This window comes from Schistocerca piceifrons, chromosome 3 (assembly GCF_021461385.2).
Source record: "Schistocerca piceifrons isolate TAMUIC-IGC-003096 chromosome 3, iqSchPice1.1, whole genome shotgun sequence".
Classification (NCBI taxonomy): domain Eukaryota; kingdom Metazoa; phylum Arthropoda; class Insecta; order Orthoptera; family Acrididae; genus Schistocerca; species Schistocerca piceifrons.
In genome coordinates, this window is record NC_060140.1 from 561000742 (window position 1) to 561024377 (window position 23636).

Below are 23636 nucleotides of genomic sequence, written 5' to 3' on the forward strand. Positions count from 1 at the left end.
ACAATTTTTTTCTTGTTTTGGTCCTGACTACCTCCTCCAAAAATATGAAAAGCAAGGAGCTTGAAGCAGAAGAGGGTCACTGCCAGAGGTATTATAATTATTTTCGCTTGTAACTTTCGACCCGTTTTTCCAGACCAGGTCCCTTCAGATTGATACATATAGCCTACTCCATCATCCGTGAAAGTTTATAACAGCGTCACTGTATCACCCAGTATATTAGTTCCGATCTGGAATGCCCGAACGTTTATTCGAAGTCTCAAACAAAGGAAACATCGACGTTGTGTATTCAAAAGTTCGCAGATTGTACTGTTGTTAAACAGCAATCTATCTGCGTCCGTACCAACCTATAGGCAGTGGCTCCACGACCAACAAGATCCCTACGTGCAGTTTCAAGTAAAGTCCGCAAGCACTTACTTTTCAGCCGTGCAACAAGTGGTTTCTGGTGATATGGTCCTCAATTGTGACTGAGAAGCTCGATTTTGCCAAAATGTGTCTGCATAAAACACAGTTGAAGGCAGAAAAGTACTTGCGCGCTATTATACCACAACGAACACTTCCTTAGTAAAGCGACCAGCCTCGTTTAATTTGCGTCGAGGAGCTATTTCCACTGATTCCTTGACCTCCGTGTACTATGGCTGTGGAAATGATATGAATTTTAATGACTCTGGTGTATGGAAATACAGCCGACTCTCGATAGTTCGAAGTTCACGAGACCTCAGAAAAGTTCAGAATAATTCAGAGATCAAGTTAACCAGAGTTCGAATGAGCGAGGCCTCATCAGGAGGAAGTAAAAATCAGAGTTTAACCAAAAATATTCAAATACATTAGTTTAGTTAGTATTTGTTTGCAATGGGACCCATAAAGTGACATTTAGATAGCAATGAAAAGAATTTAGATTTTTATATGATTCAATAACTTTTATCTAACCATTTTTGACTAATGATATCTACAGATTTACTAAAGTACACGAGAAAGGTTCAGTTTTAATTTTCAGTGAAATCAGAGATCTGTCCCTGCTTCTGCGACGTCCTTGTTGAGGCGCACTACTGCGACCAAAGCTGGAATAGACCGTCGCCTACTTTCGTTCAAAGGGTATACCGTAAATCCTCTTTTGTTTCGTCTTCGTTCTTTTCACAAACATGCAAAATTTCAGTCAAGGCACCACAAACTTGCTTGTCAAGACATACGAGATCATCATCGAGTCATAAAATAGGCCCGAATCTATTTCTTCGCACTAATACTGTTGCTGTTGATTCTGTAGTTTCTTGATGAAACAGTTCGAAATCGTTCTTCCATTTGTTATCAGTCATGGTCATCGTTGCAAAAACTTACGTTGGGCGTAGGACCATTTTCAGAGTCACCCATTATCACAGTCACAATTTCTTTTTGACAAAACGTATAAAAGTAAGCATATAACCATCGACAGATTTTTCCCGCTAGGTTGACTAAGCAATTTCAATAAATATTACAGAAGGCGTGAGAACTCATCGTATACGCTTCCTCCCTTTGTATGATCACTTTTCAGCAATACAGTATTTCTGCTTCGGGGTGGTCAACAACGTCGATGGAGGGGTCCGAAACGTTTTCGCTGTGTCCTTTCTTTTTCAGTCCGTATTATGCGACCTCAAGAATCTGTCTCTTTCTGCGACCACCAAAGCAAATGTCCTTCGTTGAAGCCACTTTTTCAACTGATTTATGTATTTTGATACATAATGACGATGAGTAAACAAGGAAATTTCTCAAGAAATTACATGACTAAACAATTAGCGAAACAATTGACAAAGTAATTCGAGTTACCGACAGTTGTAACCACCGCCGGGTGGTCTGTTTTGACAATCGCTTCAATTGATCTAGTTTCCCAAGATACGTGGGATATCTTCGATGGAAATGTTTCCAGGGGAGCACGCAACTAGTTCGATTGATTTATTGAGATTGAGACGACTGCAACCTCAAGTGTTTACATTTTACAGACTGTATTGTGTCTCACGCGTTTGTGCAGAGTAAGATGGCAGAAACATCTAATCTCTTCATTAATAAATCTGCTTGTTGCCTATGTATAATAACTTATCGTTTGACGTTTTATAGGCCTTATTTGATACTTTCAGCCACTCCATTGTCTGGTTGCATCCTAAAGTGAATGTCCAATGAAGGTGAAATGATGTATTTCGGTGACAGAAGAGCAGGCGCTAATTGGCGACAATCTTCACCAACATTCTGATTCTGCCATTCCGCCGAAGACAGCGACAGTATTGTGGGAGAAGGGAGCGGGGAGGGGGCAGTGACAAACGGCAGCGGGGCGGCCGTGAAAGGCCCCGGGTTATTTTCGCCAGCCCTTTCTTTCTTGCGCCGCAGTCATGCTCCACTAAGAGCTGTGACGGGCAGTAGCCGGTCAGCCCCTCTCGCCGTTTGCCGCCTAATGACCGCCGACGCCAGCAGCAGCAGTCGCCTAGACGAAGGTTTTTCACCTCGCGCCGCCGCCTGTTGTATGGACGCGGCAACGAGCCCCTCTCTCTCTCTCTCTCTCTTTCTCTCTCCCCCTACCACTGAGACCATAGCTTCAGAGTCCACCTCCTCCGCTGCGAAGAGTCTTGCCTTTTACTTTGCGCAAGATGCCAACTCACGGTACTCTATTTCGCGTGCCCCAGATAATAATGCGGACTGACTAGCGTCACTTTATTATTGTCCTTTTTGTTACCTTTCCCCGCCCCCTCTCCCAACAGGAACAGAGTTCTTGTACGCGTGCCACGCCGTTGGCAGTGAATCGGCGCGAGGGGTACAAAAGAGCAGGTGCCGACCACCGAACATCGCAGTGCACCGTCCTTCTCCACTGAGAACGGACGGCCTCTCGCATTAAGGACCCAGCGGCGCTGATAACATACAGCTGTGTCTTGTCGTTCCGTCTCGTGAAGGGAGCAACAGTGTTCGTTAAACAGTGAATTTAACCGTCTTGTGTAAGTAAATCAATGGAAGGTACCAACAGCGCGTTGCGACGACCTGTGTGGTTACTCCTGGTGTTACTGTCCCCGGCGCTACGTGCCGATGTCGCCGGCAGCACCGCAGCTACCTCTCCGTCTAGCGTGGCGACTCCAGCCGCCGCTGCTACCGTCGCTTCACTGCTACTCCCCAGACACGCCCGACAGTTCCCACTCTCGTCCGTCAACCAAATTCCCTCCGGCGATGACACCCTATCAGCGGCGCCGTCCACTCCCCGCAAGGCTATCAACAAGGGATGCACCGGAGCGCAGCGCTTCACTCTGACGTGCCTCAAGTTGGACGTGGCAGCTCTGGTGGAGCGCATGTCCTCTGCCAGGGAGTACCAGCTGATGCCCGGCGTGTCCGTGGTGCGCACTAACGGATCCGATGGGGACGGCGCGGCAGCTGAGGGCACGACCTCCACCCCAGACCTGGTGGCATCCGTCGCCAGGGACTTCCCGCACGACTCGGAGGCTCGCGTCGACGCCTACCTGGCGCGCCGTGTCGCCCGCTACCTGCAGACGCACGCCATCAGCGTCAAGCTCCTGGACGCCGACAGCCTGGCGGCGGCTCGCCAGCTCAGCCACGAGGTGTTCGGCCTACCCGCCGCCGAGGGTTCTCAGGAGACAGGTCAGTATCGCGAACACGCCTTCGTCACTGCGAAAAGTAGGAAAAGCAGGTGGAACGCTGAGATTCACAGGAAGAATCCTAAGGAGATGTAACTCTTCCACGGACGAAATTGTTTATAAGGCGCATGTTCGACCGACTCTTTAGGATTGTTCACCAATGTGGGATACTTACCACGTAGGGTTGATAGAAGAGATAGAGAAGATCCGACAAATAGCCGTGCGTCTCGCCACGGAATTGTGTAGGCTGTGCGAGAGCGTTATCGAAATGTTCAACCAACTCCACAGGCAGACGTTACAAGAGAGGCGTTGTGCATCACGGAGGGCGAGCATTTTCCGTGAAGAGTCGAACAACTTTACTTCCTCCCATATACATCTCACGGAATGGCCACAACGAGAAAATTCGAGACGTTGGAGCCAATGCAGGGGCCTGCCAACAATCATTCTTTCCACGCGCCATTGACGACTGAATAGGATAGGGTGGATCAGTCAGTGGTATCAGAGGTACCCTCCACCACAGGCCGTTGGATTGCTTGCGGAGTGTGATGTACATCGATGTAGATGTTGCATCATTGCCTCTAACAGCGTACCCAGGAGCCGGGGTAGAAACGAGGGCGGGGTTGCACATTAGTTTCACAGTGAATGGCGAAATACTCTTGAATGTGATTTGACGATAATGCCTTGTATGCCTGTCTTTGTAGAAGATGGCTGGATGTCGGCTGGTCAGTTTGAAATAAACAGCAGTGCACCTTCACCCGTAAATTTTGCACGCTTTTTTAAACCATCGGTTTCTATGTTACATTACATCGTCATCATGCCCCTTAAGAAAAAGAGATCGGATATAATCCGCTTGTATGTTGTCATTGTAGGACCCGTAATAAGATAACCGGTGTCCTCAGATCTCTACTCTTCTCAAGGGGCCTGAGGATGATCTAACATGGAGACCTGCTACTTGATAAAGAGTTCAAAATTTATGGTGGAAATTGTAATGCTGTTTTCTTCACTTTAACGACATATTATTCTGCTTTCATTTGCTAGCAGTCAGTACACATTACATTTTTCGCCTTTCTTCAGGTTGGTATCAAAATCGTTTTGCGGATTCCGTACCTCGATCAGTGAAAACGATATACTCATAGCGTCGTTTTGTTGTTCGAGTGTCTGCCTGTACATCCGTCTGTTAAAACTCCTTTTTCTCAGGAACGGTTGCATGTATTGAGTAGAAATTCATGTCAAGTACTAACGTGCACAGTCCGCTGCTGAAATAAACAATTTAAGCGTGTAATTCAATGCAGTCAAAAGATAGGGTCATTTATGCCACACATTTCGATAAACTCGCCCATCAAAACCTAGAAACGCATGATGTACGTGCATGCTGGTTCTCGTCATCTAATAGGAAAGCACATGCCTAGAAAAGCGAGAGGTCGCAGGATCGAATCTCGCTCTGACCACGGATTCTTGAGTCCTCATGTCACCCTGCCTTCAACATCAAACGATGTGAGGAGCCACCAGAAACAACACATAGTTCAGATTCGAAGCTAAACAGTAGCTTTCTTTCACCTTGTGGTAGGTTAGGTACACGCATGTCGCAGGAGCGTCAACTAATACAAAGGCTGTACGAGGCAATTGAGCCCACGAAATTGCTATTATTGTTGTCTATATACGTAATTAAGTTTGTATGGAACTTCCAGAGCCCAAGTCCTACTCGCACTTGTCCGGTTCATTTCTAAAGGGGTTTGTGTACGCCTGTGATGTCCTCTTTCAATGGTAGCTTCTGGCGGGAGGCAGTTTGAAGTAGATACATGACAGATAGTGTATTGGTTAGCTTATTATTTAGACGTGGATGGCTGACGTCTCCCTCGAGATATATTCCCATGGTCTGGACGGAACGTTAGGAAGGCTAACGACACATATATTATCACGAGGCATTTATTACCATGCAAGACACCTTACGGAGAATAGGGCAGGGCACTTCTAGTACCATTACCAGTTTATCTTCTCTGCTCCATTTGCCAGTGGTGCGTGGGAATATGAAATCGCTAAGTTTCCCTTTGAGCTCTGAGTTCTCTGATTTCCTTGTAGTGGCCATTTCGTGATAAACATGTGAGAGGAAGTAATACGTTGCCAGACTATTGATGGATGATTATTACTTGCTGGACTGTCCCATGACAAAACGTGCCGCTCTTCGATTGATCTGATCTGTTCTCCTTATCCAGCCTGATACGTGTCAACGGTGTTGCAAATGTGTTTTATAAACCATTTCTTTCGTAGGTGAATTACATTTCCTTAACATAATCCCAATGAATCCCAGCCAACCATCAGCTTTTGCTCTAATCACTATCAAGTGGTATTTCCAATTTAGGTCTCTCCAGACGTTTACTCCTCTCTATCTTTTGAATTTTACTGTTGCAACTGTTGTGGTACTGCGAACGGCTGAAAGCAAAGGGAAACTACAGCCCTAATTTTTTCCCGAGGGCATGCAGCTTTACTGGATGGTTAAATGATGATGGCGTCCTCTTGGGTAAAATATTCCGGAGGTAAAATAGTCCCCCATTCGGATCTCCGAGCGGGGACTACTCAGGAGGACGTCGTTATCAAGAGAAAGAAAACTGGCGTTCTACGAATCGGAGCGTGGAATGTCAGGTCCCTTAATCGGGCAGGTAGGTTAGAAAATTTAAAAAGGGAAATGGGTAGGTTAAAGTTAGATATAGTGGGAATTAGTGAAGTTCGGTGGCAGGAGGAACAAGACTTCTGGTCAGGTCAATACAGGGCTGTAAATACAAAATCAAATAGGGGTAATGCAGGAGTTGGTTTAATAATAATAAAAAAAAAAATAGGAGTGCGGGTAAGCTACTACAAACAGCATAGTGAACGCATTATTGTGGCCAAGATAGACACGAAACCCATGCCTAGTACGGTAGTACAAGTTTATATGCCAACTAGTTCTGCAGGTGATGAAGAAACTGATGAAATGTATGATGAGATAAAAGAAATTATTCAGGTAGTGAAGGGAGACGAAAATTTAATAGTCGTGGGTGACTGGAATTCGACAGTAGGAAAAGGAAGAGAAGGAAACGTAGTGGGTGAATATGCATTGGGGCTAAGAAACGAAAGAGGAAGTCGCCTGGTAGAATTCTGCACAGAGCATAACTTAATCATAGCTAACACTCGGTTCAAGAATCATGCAAGAAGGTTGTACACGTGGAAGAATCCTGGAGATATTAAAAGGTTTCAGATAGATTATATAATGGTAAGACAGAGATTTAGGAACCAGATTTTAAATTGTAAGACATTTTCAGGGGCAGATTTGGACCCTGACCACAATCTATTAGTTATGAAATGTAGATTAAAACTGAAGAAACTGCAAAAAGGTCGGAATTTAAGGAGATGGGACCTGGATAAACTGAAAGAACCAGAGGTTGTACAGAGTTTCAGGGAGAGCATAAGCGAACAATTGACAGGCATGGGAGTAATAAATACAGTAGAAGAAGAATTCGTAGCTTTGAGGAGTGAAGTAGTGAAGGCAGCAGAGGATCAAGTAGGTAAAAAGATGAGGGCTAGTAGAAATCTTTGGATAACAGAAGAGATACTGAATATAATCGATGAAAGGAGAAAATACAAAAATGCAGTAAGTGAAGCAGGCAAAAAGGAATACAAACGTCTCAAAAATAAGATCGACAGGAAGTGCAAAACGGCTAAGAAGGGATAGCTAGAGGACAAATGTAAAGATTCAGAGGCTTATCTCACGAGGGGTAAGATAGATATAGAGGGTCTATACAGGGGCGATGTTCTTGAGGACAATTTTATGGGAATGGAAGAGGAGGTAGATGAAGATGAAATGGGGGATATGATACTGCGTGAAGAGTTTGACAGAGCACTGAAAGACCTAAGTCGAAACAAGGCCCCGGCAGTAGACAACATTCCATTAGAGCTATTGACAGCCTTGGGAGAGCCAGGCCTAACAAAACTCTACCATCTGGTGAGCAAGATGTATGAGACAGGCGAAATTCCCCCAGACTTCAAGAAGAATATAGTAAATCCAATCCAAAAAAAGAGCAGGTGTTGACAGATGTGAAAATTACCAAACTATCAGTTTAATAAGTCACAGCTGCAAAATACTAACGTGAATACTTTACAGACGAATGGAAGAACAGGTAGAAGTTGACCTCGGTGAATATCGGCTTGGATTCCGTAGAAATGTTGGAACACGTGAGGCAATACTGACCCTACGACTTATCTTAAAAGAAAGATTAAGGAAAGGTAAACGTACATTTCTAGCATTTGTAGACTTAGAGAAGGCTTTTGACAATGTTGACTGGAATACTCTCTTTCAAATTCTAAAGGTGGCAGGGGTAAAATACAGGAAGCGAAAGGCTATTTACAATTTGTACAGAAACCAGATGGCAGTTATAAGAGTCGAGGGACATGAAAGGGAAGCAGTGGTTTGGAAGGGAGTGAGACAGGGTTGTAACCTCTCCCCTATGCTATTCAATCTGTATATTGGGCAAGCCGTAAAGGAAACAAAAGAAAAGCTCGGAGTAGGAATTTAAATCCATGGAGAAGAAATAAAATCGTTCAGGTTCGCCGATGACATTGTAATTCTGTCAGAGACTGCAAAGGACTTGGAAGAGCAGTTGAATGGAATGGACAGTGTCTTGAAAGGAGGATATAAGATGAACATCAACAAAAGCAAAACGACGATAATGGAATGCAAACGAATTAAGTCGGGTGATGCTGAGCGAATTAGATTAGGAAATGAGACACTTAAAGTAGTAAAGGAGTTTTGCTATTTGGGGAGGCAAATAACTGATGATGGTCGAAGTAGAGAGGATATAAAATGTTGACTGGAATTGGCAAGGAAAGCGTTTCGGACGAAGAGAAATCTGTTAACATCGAGTATTGATTTAAGTGTCAGGAAGTCGTTTCTGAAAGTATTTGTATGGAGTGTAGCCATGTATGGAATTGAAACATGGTCGATAAATAGTTTAGACAAGAAGAGAATAGAAGCTTTCGAAATGTGGTGCTACAGAAGAATGCTGACGATTAGGTGGGTAGATCACATAACTAATGAGGAGGTATTGAATAGAATTGGGGAGAAGAGGAGTTTGTGGAACAATTTGACTAGAAGAAGGGATCGGTTGGTAGGACATGTTCTGAGGCATCAAGGGATCACCAATTTGGTACTGGAGGGCAGCGTGGAGGGTAAAAATCGTAGAGGGAGACCAAGAGATGAATACACTAAGCAGATTCAGAAGGATGTAGGCTGGAGTAGGTACTGGGAGATGAAGAAACTTGCACAGGATAGAGTAGCATGGAGAGCTGCATCAAACCAGTCTCAGGACTGAAGACCACAACAACAACAACATATGAAAATGAAAATCATTCTGTTTCAGTTAAGACTCGTCACTCTGCAGCTATGATAATGATCTGCAGATGGGTGACACTGTCCGAAACCGGTAATTTTCAGTGAATTAAACAACAATGTACCAAAAATAACTGACAAACGGCATGATATACAGGCAAACGTAGAAGGATAGACGAACATAGAAGACATTACGATAATGCGATTCCTAAATCACTAGAGAAAATACAGAATGGGAAGAGGTTCATCATAAGTAATATAAGAGACAGAAAAATATTTGAGAAAAACCTTCGTTTTCAGTTCTGGGTTAGTAATGAGAGGCAGTAGAAAAATCAGTGCTATGCTGTTTAGAAATAATCAAAAAATACTTTTGTTGGCGCTGAAGGCAATACGCGAAGAGAGCTGTTCTTCAAAACCCGATATGGAGAATCATGTTGCTAAAGGAACCGAAATTCGCGAGTACTTGGGCGTAGAACATTTCAAACATATCTGGGATCTATAGGAACAAAGGGACAGAAGTAATCAAATGCACTCTCTGCGCAGTAGAATTACCTGAAGAATAAGCGTGAGAAGATATCAAAAGTGAACAAAATTTGTTAAATGCAATACGATATTCAATTTAAACCTCAGAATTGATAATGACAGTTACTGAGGCTGTCAACGGATACCAGTACGAGCAGTTTGTTCCGTCTACGCAGCCTTTATGACTTGATCTGAAAAGAGCGCATTACTTCAGTATTGCACTTGTGGAAGAGGTGAAGTTAGATAAAAGACTATGTCCTCTCAGGAACTAGTACAGCTCACTTCTGTTCCGACAGGATGCACAATGAAAGTGCAAAGTCATGATATTACAGACTACTTCACCCACTTGGAAAGGAGGCCTGTAGAAATAATTTTTTATCATGCTCCGTAACTACAAACGCAATTTGCAGAAATACACGTCACGCATGTGAGCACCACGTATAGGGGCACAACTGTGACAGAATCCCAATTAAAGGAAGATCTTTTAAGAAGCACTCGCAGCTAATGGCATCCGTTTGGAGGCTGCAGAGTCATCTCACGGCCTGCACTCGTGCGAGCTGGTTGCAGCTGCAGTCCACCAGCACAAAATCACAAACAAACAGTACGCTGCGTAAAAGACGAGTGGTTATTGGACGGTGAATCAAGAAACTTGTTTTAAAATGTATTGTTGAGGTTATACATTTATGATCTACTTAACATTGTTACTGCGTCCTATGCTTAACTTAAAGTAACGGCACACGACCCAAATTTCAGTGTAAAGTATAAACACTGTTTCGACATGACATTGCCTTCTTTTAATGTTTTCGCTGTCTATTCAGTAAGTAACAGTCTTCGTGAACACAAACAAAATATCCGAACTCGGCAGGGTAGCCGTGCTTGTTAGAACGTCGCTTGCAAGAACGGGGAGTTGCGCCAGTGCCAGATGGAATCCGCACGGCGGCTCACAGGCAAGGACCGGTGCACTGGCCAGACTGGAAGTGCATTTTAGTCGGTTTCCCGCATCCCACTAGATGAATACTGGGTTGGTTAAAAAAAATGGCTCTGAGCACTATGGGACTTAACATCTTTGGTCATCAGTCCCCTAGAACTTAGAACTACTTAAACCTAACTAACCTAAGGACATCACACACATCCATGCCCGAGGCAGGATTCGAACCTGCGACCGTAGCAGCCCCGCGGTTCCGGACTGCAACGCTAGAACCGCTCGGCCACCGCGGCCGGCAATACTGGGCTGGTATCCAAGGCCCTCCTCAGTTACGCGATTCGCAATTTGAAACTTTTCCCTCACTTCCATGTAAATAACAGTACATGCGAACAGTTGAGGGTCACATATTCCGCCCCTGCGGGGTGTGGGGGATGGCGGGAATGGGGGCGTGAGGGGTGGGGGGAGACTGACGACAGGGACGGCATCGGCCACCCCTTACATTAACCAAGCCAAATGCTGAAATAACCACGCTGACAATGCGTCGATGCAGGACAAAAATACAAGAAACAGAAGAAGAAATCAATGGACAATGTGGAATTTCTGCAGTTGTGGTGGTACTGGAACAGTAGGCTTTTACGCTGGGTCCGATTTATTGAGTTGCAAATAGGGTGAAATTTTGTACGTATATTTTGCACAATAAATTTGGAAAACAGTTTTCAGACGTGAAATTCACTTGATATCAAACAATCAAAAACTTAGGCCCAGCTATACCCAAAACGTCTCACAAACAACAACGTAACACTCATCACCCACTGTAAAAGCTAGTGTGACTAACAATTTCTGAGAAGTTAGCAATTATGAGAAGACCATACTTAAAAATCAGAGTACCTTCAAAAAACAGCTTAATGACAGCAAAAAAATGGTTCAAATGGCTCTGAGCACTATAGGACTCAACTGCTGTGGTCATAAGTCCCCTAGAACTTAGAACTACTTAAACCTATCTAACCGAAGGACAGCACACAACACCCAGCCATCACGAGGCAGAGAAAATCCCTGACCCCGCCGGGAATCGAACCCGGGAACCCGGGCGTGGGAAGCGAGAACGCTACCGCACGACCACGGGATGCGAGCTAATGACAGCAAATGTAACATCTCAACAAGAGTACGAAAGGATTATAACATAAAAGTAAAATGACTAGGAACAGCATTTCCCTTCCATAATTATTCACTGACACCTATGCTATTAAACCTGGTTTCATTACTCATGTAGGCCGCTAAACACTCAATCCTTTTCAGCATTCTTAGTTTCACATCATAATTAACCACTGAAATGTTAATCTGAAATAATTTAGTATTAGCCACAAGATAGAGCAACATGTTACATCAGCTTAAATGGACTCGAATAATACCTGATCTGAAAGGCTAAACCATTAAATTTGTAAGGCAGCCTGCCAGTATATCAAAAAACAAGTTACATCGGTTTTCGTGTAACAAAAATGACAAAACAGCTGCCAATAAGAGAGGGAAAAATAAACAAAACATAGGCTTGCAGTACTTGACAAGAGCACTATCTCTCTAGGCGTATGATAAACACATTTATTTGCAGGAAGTACAATAAGCTAGCTAATTCAACGTGTCAGAAATCGCGACCTCAACTGCCCGCACAACACCGGTGAGCCACACATTCCACAACGCAGCCATTGGCACAAAAATGACGAGGGAAATAATGAACCTATATTCCACAGGACGAGTAATCATCATTTCTTCAAAATGGGCATCGTAACTCGAAGACGGTTCCAGATATCGCAGGTGGCGCCTTTCAGCCGTTACACCAAATCATAAAAATTCGAGTTTCTGCCTCATTTCTGCCTTAGATTCAAAGCACGCAACTCACAGGTATTGTACAATCCACGTAAAGCTGGCAGATGTATCCCCCCCCCCCCCCCCCCCCCCCCGTTACTTCTCTTCTACTTTTCAGTTTTTTTTTCTCCTAATAGAAAATCACATGACTCTCCACATACATATTGTTAAGTGACTTAAAGGACTACAGAAAACTATGTCGAGCACACAACATCTTTTAAATGTAACCTGGTATGATGGTGGCAATGCCTAGAAACTAAAAAATAGTTGCAGTGTCTGGAAACTGCCTTGAAAATGCAACAAAGTTAAAAGTGTTCCACACGTTGTATGCATGCCTTTCACTTTTTGCATTTTTCCTGAATGTTTTTAGACGAATTTTCAGACAAATTTGAACAAACAGACTGTCAAAAACCTACCCCAGCAAAACAGTGCTGTAAGTTAGCGACAAATTCTGTCAGTAAGTCAGTAAGAGCTTTCAGAAGTTTTCGAATGCCGAAATCCTGAGAAACGATCTTTATGGCTGCGTTATCACTGGATATAGAGACACCTCGAGTGACATAATTTTGTTTAGATGTCCTTCAGTTTTTATTAAATTCGTCTGTCACACCCTAGAACTACTCGGTAATAATTCAACGTTTTAACAGCAAAGGGAAGTTGAAGGTCAACCTTTCATCGACGTAGAGGCAATTGGAGACGTTGAATTAAACATATAAGGTAGGCCTTGTCCTTTGTTTTATGTTTCCTTTGAATCCCAGTTTCTAGTCAGAGATCAAGAGCCGTAGTTGCAAGTATTTAGTGGATTACAAATTCTAGTTTATTTAACGGAGACCGCACCAGAAGTTCTAAGTCATTGTATGTTATGGTAAAGAATTCATACGACATGTACTGTAATGTCATATTCAAAATCCACAACCAAATCGCATTAAGAGATAGCTAAGCGGCCTTGAGTCATACCTGAACAAGTGATACTGCAGGTTACCTCAATCGTCGTGAGTCTGTATCTTTTTTGGAACAATATGTTGGTATACAAAAACAGAATGGAAGATGTTAATCACTGACGATTAATTTGTGAACTTCGAAACTACAGTTGCTGAGATTGTGTAATGCTTAACCCACATCAGAGTAGCATTTTCAGTGCTCTGTAGCTCTTTCAGTGTGTGAGGATTATTTTAGCAAATTTGACCCTTCTATTTGCCCCACAGGTAAAAATCACACGGAGAGAGATCAGGCGCTCAAGGTAACCAGGAGATTGCATTACCTCTGCTGATTGTCCTCTCCTCACCGAGCAACTCATGCATTCGTGACAATATTGTCAAGGCGCTATACTCTTGCTACGTCTTGCTGAAAATATCCATGCTGTCGTTCATCTACTGTTACTTAATCCACTCCTTGGGATTAAACAGTTTCTGGAAAAGTCGGTTAGCATTTGAAGTTTGTTGAAAGAACCGTGTTACGATGCTGACATCAAACACTGTGTAACAGTCACCATTCCGAGATTATACAACGGCTCTCCAGAGCAGTAACGCCGATTTTCTGATTCATAATGGCGCCTGTTCTGTTAGTTCTCGTACCCTGACAGACTGAATCAGACCCCGTCTGAAGAAATGAAAAACTGAGGACTCACTTCACTCAGAAACCACTGGCAGAACACAACACGTGGAAGTTCGTCTGTATTCTCAATAATGTATTTGTAAGGCTATCGGCGAAGGCCTTCCCTAATAATGTTTCGACATGATCTCTTAATTCCCACTTGCACAGCTTAATGTCGTTGAGGTTTCGTCAGATTTCATTTGAGCCATATTTTCTGGTGTTCTAACTCTTTTCGGATATGATTTTTATTTGGTAAAGGTCCCGTTTCACGTCATTTTGCCACTAAGTTTTGACTGTAGACTTAGCTGGACGTTTCGCAACACTCCCACGCAAAGAGGTCAGTAAACATTCTCCACAAATTGTGCTTCGGGCAACACTCACAACGAACACGTTTTGTTTTATCATGAGCACCATTTTGTGGTATAACCATCTGGTTGATCCTCTTACTCAAACGCGATGACACAGCGAAGTACTCAGGTCACGGCATGCGGGAGATGCACATATGCAGGCATGTGACAGCAACCCATTGGTGCATAGAAATCGGTTTCCAGCATTTTACGTAATGAGCAGTTATCTTATCATTAACAAGCATTAACTCCATGTCAGTGCCATAAATATGTTCCGGGCCATTTTTAGTTTGCTCACCTCCCCACCACCTGTGTACTCAAATATCCTCCTTATCAAATGGTTCAAATGTCTCTGAGCACTATGCGACTTAACTTGTGAGGTCATCAGCCCCCCAGAACTTAGAACTACTTGAACCTAACTAACCTAAGGACATCACTCACATCCATGCCCGAGGCAGGATTCTAACCTGCGACAGTAGCGGTCGCGCGGTTCCAGACTGTAGCGCCTAGAACCGCTTGGCCACCACGGCCGGCTCCTCCTTATCACGCAGGCTTATGTTTCCTGTGGTTTCTTTAGTTTAGGCTAATTTTTGAACTGCCACTAAATGTTTGTCATAGTGCTTGTTCTACTTACCAAACTGCTATAACGGAATGGACAAAGAAGGTTCAACGAATAGTAGCATGTTTCGTAATGTGTTTATTCAGTCAGCACGAAAATGATGCTGAAATACTCATCAAACTGTACTAGAACCAAAACGGTACGACTTGGACATCCTGCGTCGTAATGTGTTACCCCTCATGCGGCTGTATTATGCTGCCAGTTTTCAACAGGACAACTTCGTCCACACACGTTACAATTGTCTGTAAACAGTTTATGTGATGCTGCGATACTCTAGTGGCCAGGAACATCCTCAGACCCGCCCCCAACACAACATGTGTGGGATATGTTCCTTCGTCAGTTGAGTCTCAGTGATAGTACCCAGGATATCAGGGACCGGTTGCAACCGTTGTGGGACGGCTTATCTCAGCAGGTGGTGCAACATTTTCATTTTCTTTTTCCTTTGTGCAGTGTAGCCGCTCGTGTGTCAAAACAAAAGTGTCACTAACGGCGCTGCATGACTATCGGTACCGGTGAATCGTAGCATATGAGTTGAATCTTGAGGTGTGTTGTTCAGGGTCATTTGAATACAACATTGTCATTGATTCAAATTTGCACCTTGCGATAGGTCGCAAGGGAGGTGGCGGCCTGGGCGGCAAGAAGGGCGGCGGCGGCCAGCTGCTGCTGATGATGATGATGATGAAGGCGATGATGGGCGCGGGCGCGGGCGGCCTGCTCTTCCTGCTGGCGGGCAAGGCGCTCATCACGGCGCTGCTGGCGCTCATGCTGGCCGCCATCGTCGGGCTGAAGAGCCTGGCCGGCGGCGGCGGCGGCAAGTCCGTCACCTACGAGATCGTCAGCAAGCCCGTCTACTCGCACGAGCACACGCACTCCTCCGAGGTGCAGCACGGCCACGGCTACGGCCACTCCTCCTACGGGCGCAGCTTCAGCGTCGACCCAGTCGGTCAGTATCCTAAAGAACACGCAGCGGCCCATCCCGACGACACTCCCCTGTATTACCGTTTCAAACACAACTTGTTTTCTTCTTCTTATTTCAGCGCGCATCTGTTTCGTATGTAGGAGACCATCACAGTTATACAGTGGTTATAATTAAAATGCAGCTACTCGCACAGGTCCAGTATGGTCTATAATAATCATATGGCAGCAAAACTCGGTAAATATTCTAATGCGTTAATGGGGAACCGATTTAGGATATAAAATTAATTAGTTCCCATTTTGGCCACCAGGATCATCTCTGGCACTGTGAACGCAAGGAAATGTTCCCATACATAAAGGATTAGCAACGGGACATGGGCAGAGGAGGTCAATCAATTGAAAGAAGGATAATGTTGAAGTCGTTATTACTCGCCACTTACACAATTTGTTCAATATGAGCACTGGTGACACCGACGAATGCTGTACTGCGCCAGATTTGCATCTGGTGTAGTAAACTCGAACTATTTTTTTTTTCAGCATATACTGGTTCCGCATTAACGCATTACAATATATACCGACTTTCGCTGCCATAAGATAATTACAGCCCACGCTGTACATCTGTGAGTAACCGTACTATAATTATAACCACTTTTGCTTGTTCTAAGACGTTCCTCGCTCGTGCGTTAATCCCACGTCCGTAAGTTTCTGAGTCGCCTCGCGGGATTAGCCGAGCGGTCAAAGGCGCTGCAGTCATAGACTGTGCGGCTGGCCCCGGTGGAGGTTCGAGTCCTCCCTCGGGCATGGGTGCATGTGTTTGTCCTTAGGATAATTTAGGTTAAGTAGTGTGTATGCCTTAGAAGTTAAGTCCCATAAGATTTCACACACATTATTTTTCCTCTTCTTCCCTGTCCTCTTTCACCAGGTTATCTTCCCTTGAAGAACGCTGCAGTATTCTATTATATTTCCGTTCCATATTACCTGGTAAAGGTCATGTAGGTTTTTCCATTTTAATATGTTTTGAACTTTTTGTTTCCCCAACATTTTGTGGAAAAAGGATGGGTAATGTTCCTTTGTAGATATCTTATTTTTGTGTTGATAGAGAGGTGTTGGTTCTTGAAAATATTTTTCGAAAACGCAGCCCTGACTCTCAGAATACGGAGTTATATTTCTTGCGAGATGCACCACTAGTTGTTCATGTTGATTCCCAGATATTTGTATTCCTTTACTTGTTCAATAACTTTACGGTTAATGTTTAGTTGACAGTTTGGTATGTCTTTCTTGCTGATGACCATCAATTTTTACTTGTTTTCGTTTCTATGCATAACGCTCACTACTTTAGCTGATTCGGGATACAATATGTAGAGGACTATTTTAGCTGTCGACAAATATTGCAGTGCCATCAGATTAGTGGACACTGGTAGCTTCTCTCCATTCGATTTCTTCATTGACGTGTTCATGCGCTTCTTTGAAGATGTATTCTGAACAAAGAAGAAATATCAGTGGCGCCGAAAGAGAGCTCTATTTAACTCCCTGTCACATCTCTAATATGTCAGATTTCTCGTTTTATATTCACTGCAGCATACTGATATCAGCATAGAATAATTATGATCCAGAGGTCTTCGTCATCTGTTCGGCTATTAATTTAACATCTTGGCGATTTCCTTATGTTGTCCTCTATCAAAATCCTTCCGATAATCGATAAAGCAGGTATGGACATCACAGTTCACGTCTCTGCACCTCTGGAATAAAATCTAAATACAGAACAGAGCCTCTCGAATTACGACAGCATTTTTAAAGCCGAACTACGTAGCTGCCGTTTGCTTTCCGATAACTTTGTATGTTATTTTGTGTATAACTTTCAGTAATACCGTGAATTCAATAATTTGTTCAATCGGAAACAACTCCTCCTCAATTTAAAAATACGTACGCTCCCGAGGCCAGTATCAACCTCACTAAAACCGTTTCATCTCTACTGATGCATCAGCTTCTGAAATACCGAAACGCTAAGATATTCAATATCCAACGTTTCGACGGTGTCGCAGCGGCCTTCCTTCGGCTGTAGAAAGATTCAGGTGGCTAGTGGGTGCTTAAATGTATTACGTTTTTTCAGATGTTAGGTGACTACCGACGCCAAAATCTTTTATTGGATCGAAAATACGACTAGTGGGTGCTAATAACATTGGCGAAGTGTCGGATATTTGACATTTTATCATTTTAATATTTTGTAATACCACGCGGCCATACCTCTATAAGGACTTTAATAAGATCAGCCTCTCGTTTTCGTCTCTTATACATGAAGGTACCTTTATTCCATACTTGATCACCTGTACATGAAGTTCAATTTCAGTTGCCTTGTCTTCGCTGTTTCCTTCGGAACGTCACTTTTTCATTCATGTCTTCCCCCGTTAGGTCTTTCATTGATTCAACTTAAATTTAAGTATTTACTAGTTATTTATTCAGAAATTATGTTAAATTTTTCCGGAACCATCTTTTCCGATTTCGCCATTTTCTTCCTATTTTTTTTTTGTTTCCAAGTTTTTTGTTTTTTTTTTTAGATATGAACATAGAATCTAATTTCTTCCCTCTACAAGATAAGCTCAACATCTGCTCAATGAATACCTTAGGTAATCCAATAGTGTTGGTAATTATCGCCTACCATGAATTGGTGGGTAATTATTCCTCTCAAGTAATTTATCATTTAAGCATGAAATTGATGTAAGGACCACTAGACGAAGTCCTTGTTTGAAAATGTATTGCGTTGTAGTCTTTCTAAGTACAAAAAGTTTAAGGATCGGATAATTGCAACGCCAATTGATAGCAGGTGATGGAGTGGTTTGTCGTAGAAGTTCGTATGTTCTACAGTAGATTTATCCAATCAGGGATTCGTTTGATTTTCTCAATATTTTAGTTGATCGACTGAGCAGTCAGCATCCATATCATTTGGTAATCGTCCCTTCCTCTTGCCAACGATCCTTAGCAGGATATCTCTTCTGGCTTGCTGCCGCTATCAGTATGGAGCTAAAAATTTTTTACACGTGCTCATGTTAGTAAGTTAGGAGTCGGGATACAACCAATTGGCAACAGTCTGAGGTTTTCTTGCTTAATAATACAACACGTCACACAAAATGTTAGTAAATCTAGGATACAAATCCCAATAAAAAGTAATAGGATGCTAGCGCTTCCCACCAATTTACGACATTATAACTAACGTTTCATGTGTGAACAGTTCATCAATTGGTTACTAATAAATATGGGATATTCAGATTGCGTACCCGTGAGCGTTATTGCCTCCATTAGAAAATGTTTCTTGCTATTCCTATTGAACTGCACAGATCTGAACTGCGAGATGCATCAGCGCCACAAGAAAACCAATGAAACATAGGAAGTTATTTCAACGAATAATGAAACTCATTACGGAGAATTTGAAGTATTACCTTCGAAAGCAGCTACTGCTAAACTCAGGATTTTATGTTTGTGCCGCTCTTGGTGCTCCTGTTGTGCTCTGTAGAGGCTGTGCGGTAGAAGCTGATGTAGATGTGGGATTTAAGTGTCTGAAGAGGCGGGCATGTTGTCGGTTCCAAATCAATGTATTTTTCAAGGGAAGAAAATGTAAGGTGTTCTATAACGTTCTCGAGCTTTCGCAAACATTCTAGAATGTTTGATGAATGTTTTTCTAACTTTCTAGAACATTCTGGAGTGACATAAAATATAACTTTGAAATCGAACATATCGCACTAAATCGTTTTAACAGATGATTTCAACTTACTGAAAACAGAAGAACAACTAATCAAAAAATTATATCTGCTTAAATGATAAAGCACATAAACAAATAAATTTTGTAGTTCACCAAACAAAAAGAGACTACAGAAAATGCTTCCAGTGGGAAGAAAAAATATTTCATTCTACTGGTACAGTAATTAGCGAAAATGAAAGTTTAAATTTCCCAACATGATTCCTCATTTCGCTCAGTGTTACCGTTGTGTCCACATAAAGAAGCTTTTAAATATCATAGATGCGAAAACAGTAACCAGAAAGGAAAAAGGCGGTATTCAAATACATTTCAGTTAACTAAGCATTCAGCTTTGAAGTGCTCTAGCTTCCGGCATGACAAGGGTGTAGTATGACTATCAATAACAAACATTCGAAACATAAAATTCATTCATATTTGCACCCGAAAGCAAAATGCCAAATGTAGTTTATAACAATATACTTTGCATAAACTAGAGTGTGCTTTTGTTTTCAACTCGGAAAATGAATGCAAAGAAAGGCCAAACGAGTTGAGAACTTTTCATTTTGTAAGAGAAAGTTTTTGGTATAAAAAAGCATCCACACTATCTGAAATTGTAGTTTTCATATTGTTTGCAATTAATCACAAACCCGCACGCGATATCTCCTTCACACAGACAAAAAACCACAGGTTGTGGTGTTTTTATTTTCTAATTATTTTCCTATGCCCTAAAGGATACAATTTATCGAAAACAGTGTTCTTGTGTTACGACTCTGCAATTTTTCACAACTGTCAATCCGCCAGTTTTGCCCAAATATGTGTCATTATTGAGCAAAGTTTTATGCTGTACCGTTTTGGATATTGCAGCTTCGTTCTTCATTCTATCAACATTTTGTCTTAATAGACATTTATTGTAATTTGGATAAGCTGAAACTCTTAGTAGTTCAAAAAGAAAAAGTTACCAATCCTTCAACAACAATATTTCTCTAAGAACAAAGTACGCCGGTACCTTAAAATAATCAGTGGAAGAGAGTACTGTTTCAGATATCTGGTGAAACGTGGAAACTAGATACCATGCTAAAATTAATCTCTATTTTACTTTCATAGAAGGTGAAACTATGTTAAAGAAGAATATTGCAATAACAACTTTGGGTGCATTTCAATTGTGGTTTATTCATAAACAAATGTAAATACTCAACATAACATCTTTGCTGAAAATTCACTTGTAGCACAGTCTTCATATTAAAATATTGTAGTATATAGTATTTCAGGCTAGATGAAGTTAGCATTATAGTGGTGGCATCCAGCAAGTCACGTACTATGTCTGTTTGCAGAGGCGATCAATAAGTCAGCGACAGAGTACGACTCCACTGGTGATTCTTCCTACGTACCAGGCGGGATGCCTTACTACAGTAGCAACTCAGACGCGCAGCCAATGGCGTACAGGGCCTACAGCAGCATCGTGGACAACACCCGTGGGGCATAACGACAGCGATCACACAACAACGACACCACGAACACGTAACGATTGCAGACAGCGACCACTGGCCCAGCACCGACGACTGCTCGACCACTGCTATACGACTGGTAGACGACTGCTAGACGACCGGTAGACGACTGCTAGGCAACTGGTAGACGACTGGTAGGCGACTACGACCCAGAGCTCTAGGGCTAATACCCTCGTGGCTCTCAGCGACGCTCAGTACCGACGTATAGAAACACGCATTACAATTAAGTGACCTGTTGTAGACGTACTCAGTGACTGACAGAGTACAGTGACTATACATGCCGATACACCTATTCGCGAAAGACGGTTATGACTACTCTGACTGTAAATGAATGACCTTACTGTGACAATTTACACGCATACCGCTAAGACAGTTACATAATGAGAGCAGACCAGTTACATAATGAGACGATAAGAATACGATGACGAATGACTTATTTACCTACTATCGTTTGCGACAACATACACTGGAGACAGAAAATAGCGGTAGAGAGGGAAAACGACCACATAACGATAACAATTCTAAGCCACCATCAACAAGACGACAACGGAGATATATTACAAAACTGACACTTATACGGACACGTGCTGTATTATTTGTATTTATTTATTTATTTATGATGTATAGACTTTTAATTTATTTGTTCTTATATCTGTTTACAATATATGTTCTTTCATGATTATTAAAGCATACCTGAGCAATGAAAAATTTTATGAATTTTAATTGACTACCAATTTCCTACTTTTGTAACTGTGGAACTTTCACTAGAGTTCAACAGTGAGATATACCCATAAGAAATGCAGAGTTGTACCTGGATCGACAGATGCTTAACACTCAAGGGGACTCTAGCGTTCGGCTGAAGATAGCGCAACGTTCCATCAGGAGAATTGTCTACTAATTATATTCTAAAGCAGTCAGTTTTAAAATCATCACATTTTGCGTTACATACATAATAGTATCCATACACAACTTCAGCCCAATTATGCGTCAGCTGGATACTTCAGAGCCTTATTCAGGAAAGCCACTGTCCATCTTTGCCGTTAGTGTCAAAAGCGAATGTAACTGGCTGATAGGAGGAAACACCAGGAAGTTTATTGTGCATCGCGAAATGATGCCACTATCTTTGGACTAAAAGCCGAACTATTTAAAAAGTTAAAATCGGGATTCTAATTCCCGTGTCAGATTTCATTTTTCTTGCTTAAGCATTTCAACAGGTCGGACATGTATCCGTATTTATTCTTAACAAAACGAAAACAATAAAATGAAAGAATCTCTTTACGCCACTTTCTGAAATAAATGAACGCGGCAAAAGGCAACTAACTATGTAAGTGTACCAGTAATGTAAAGAAATCATAAAGTTAGCCTCACCAAAGCACGGAACAATTGACATCTTTACAGAGCACATGTTTCTGCTGTTTAACGGGACAAACATATTTGCTACAAATTTTAATTTCGTCCCTCAGTCGGACTCGATCCAGAATTCATGCTTTTCTCTGGTATTTCATTCACACACCAACTGTGCAAGTCTTCGACTCAAATTAAAGGTTTTTTATTCACTTGTCTAGATACCTTCCTAGGTTTATAGATGCTTTGTGCCGCTTTGCACTTGGAAGAGATCATACAGTTCAGAGGGTTTATGGACATGACATGTTTCTACCCTGCAGCCATCGTTGTCTTACATGCCCAGATTAGGCGAACGGTTCTTCCTTACTCACAAGGATTACGTCCGTTGTTTCCTTGGTCGACCTGTGTGTCACCTTATTTTCGGACGCAATTCAGATTTTCTAGGGTAGTCTGATATCTCACATTCTGTTCACATGGTGACACCACCTCTTCCTTTTCCTGGTTTTTTCCTCATTTCTCATAGTCTACACTCAGCTAATTTCCAACGTCTTCACTCTTCATTAAATTTCTTCTAGCAGATTCCTTCTCTCTCTCCTCAGTAATCTCATCTCTGCAGCTTGTGTTTTCTGTCATGTTCATGTTTATTTATCTAACTCCCACATCGTTACATAGTCACGATATCATCACAGTTTTGCAAAATCTTTTTATTTTAAAAATAAGGCCACTATCCCAACGTTCTTTCCTAATTTTTGAACTTCTTGGGGAAATGCTTCAGCTAGAAATGTTATTCTGTTGTTCAATAACCGCGAGTAGATCTTGTATGCAACATCCTACAGATTAATGCCTCTATATGTTTTATCTGAATAGCGAATGTAAACATTAGTAGATAGGAGTCCGAACGACTGTCACATCCTCTACGAACGTGTGCATCTTGAACAAGATGCTTTACATTTTCTGTTTGCGATTATATAGTCTGTGACTGAATTCCGCCCACTCGCCCTCCTGCTGTATTTATGATAATCTTATTTCCGGAAGAAAGTACCAGTTAATTTTAATTTGTTGGGTGTTGTGATCTATCTGAACTCTTCTGATCTGTCGTTCATTCGACTTTCCTCAAGGCTCCCACCATTCTAGGTTTGGCACCGTTATCCTTTCATTTAAGTAGATATAGCTCATTATTTTTCTTTTTGATTTGAGTGTAACTATTCCACAACAATCTCTTCTGTTTTGCGGTACTCTGTTGCAAATCACAGTACCGTCTAAGTCTAGATCATTAGACCCTTTTAACTTTTTCTGTGTTTCAGCTGTAACACCAATGATT

General features: G+C 42.3%; 1 protein-coding gene across 1 annotated transcript; it reads left to right on the forward strand.

Annotated features, from left to right (window-relative positions):
* Nucleotides 1-2820: 2820 nt before the first annotated feature.
* LOC124789607 lies at nt 2821-21664 on the forward strand. The gene is made up of 3 exons (XM_047257021.1): nt 2821-3603; nt 15429-15764; nt 20798-21664. Exons 1-3 carry the CDS (start codon nt 2964-2966, stop codon nt 20947-20949), a joined length of 1128 nt encoding a protein of 375 aa, XP_047112977.1. The 5' UTR covers nt 2821-2963; the 3' UTR covers nt 20950-21664.
* Nucleotides 21665-23636: the final 1972 nt, after the last annotated feature.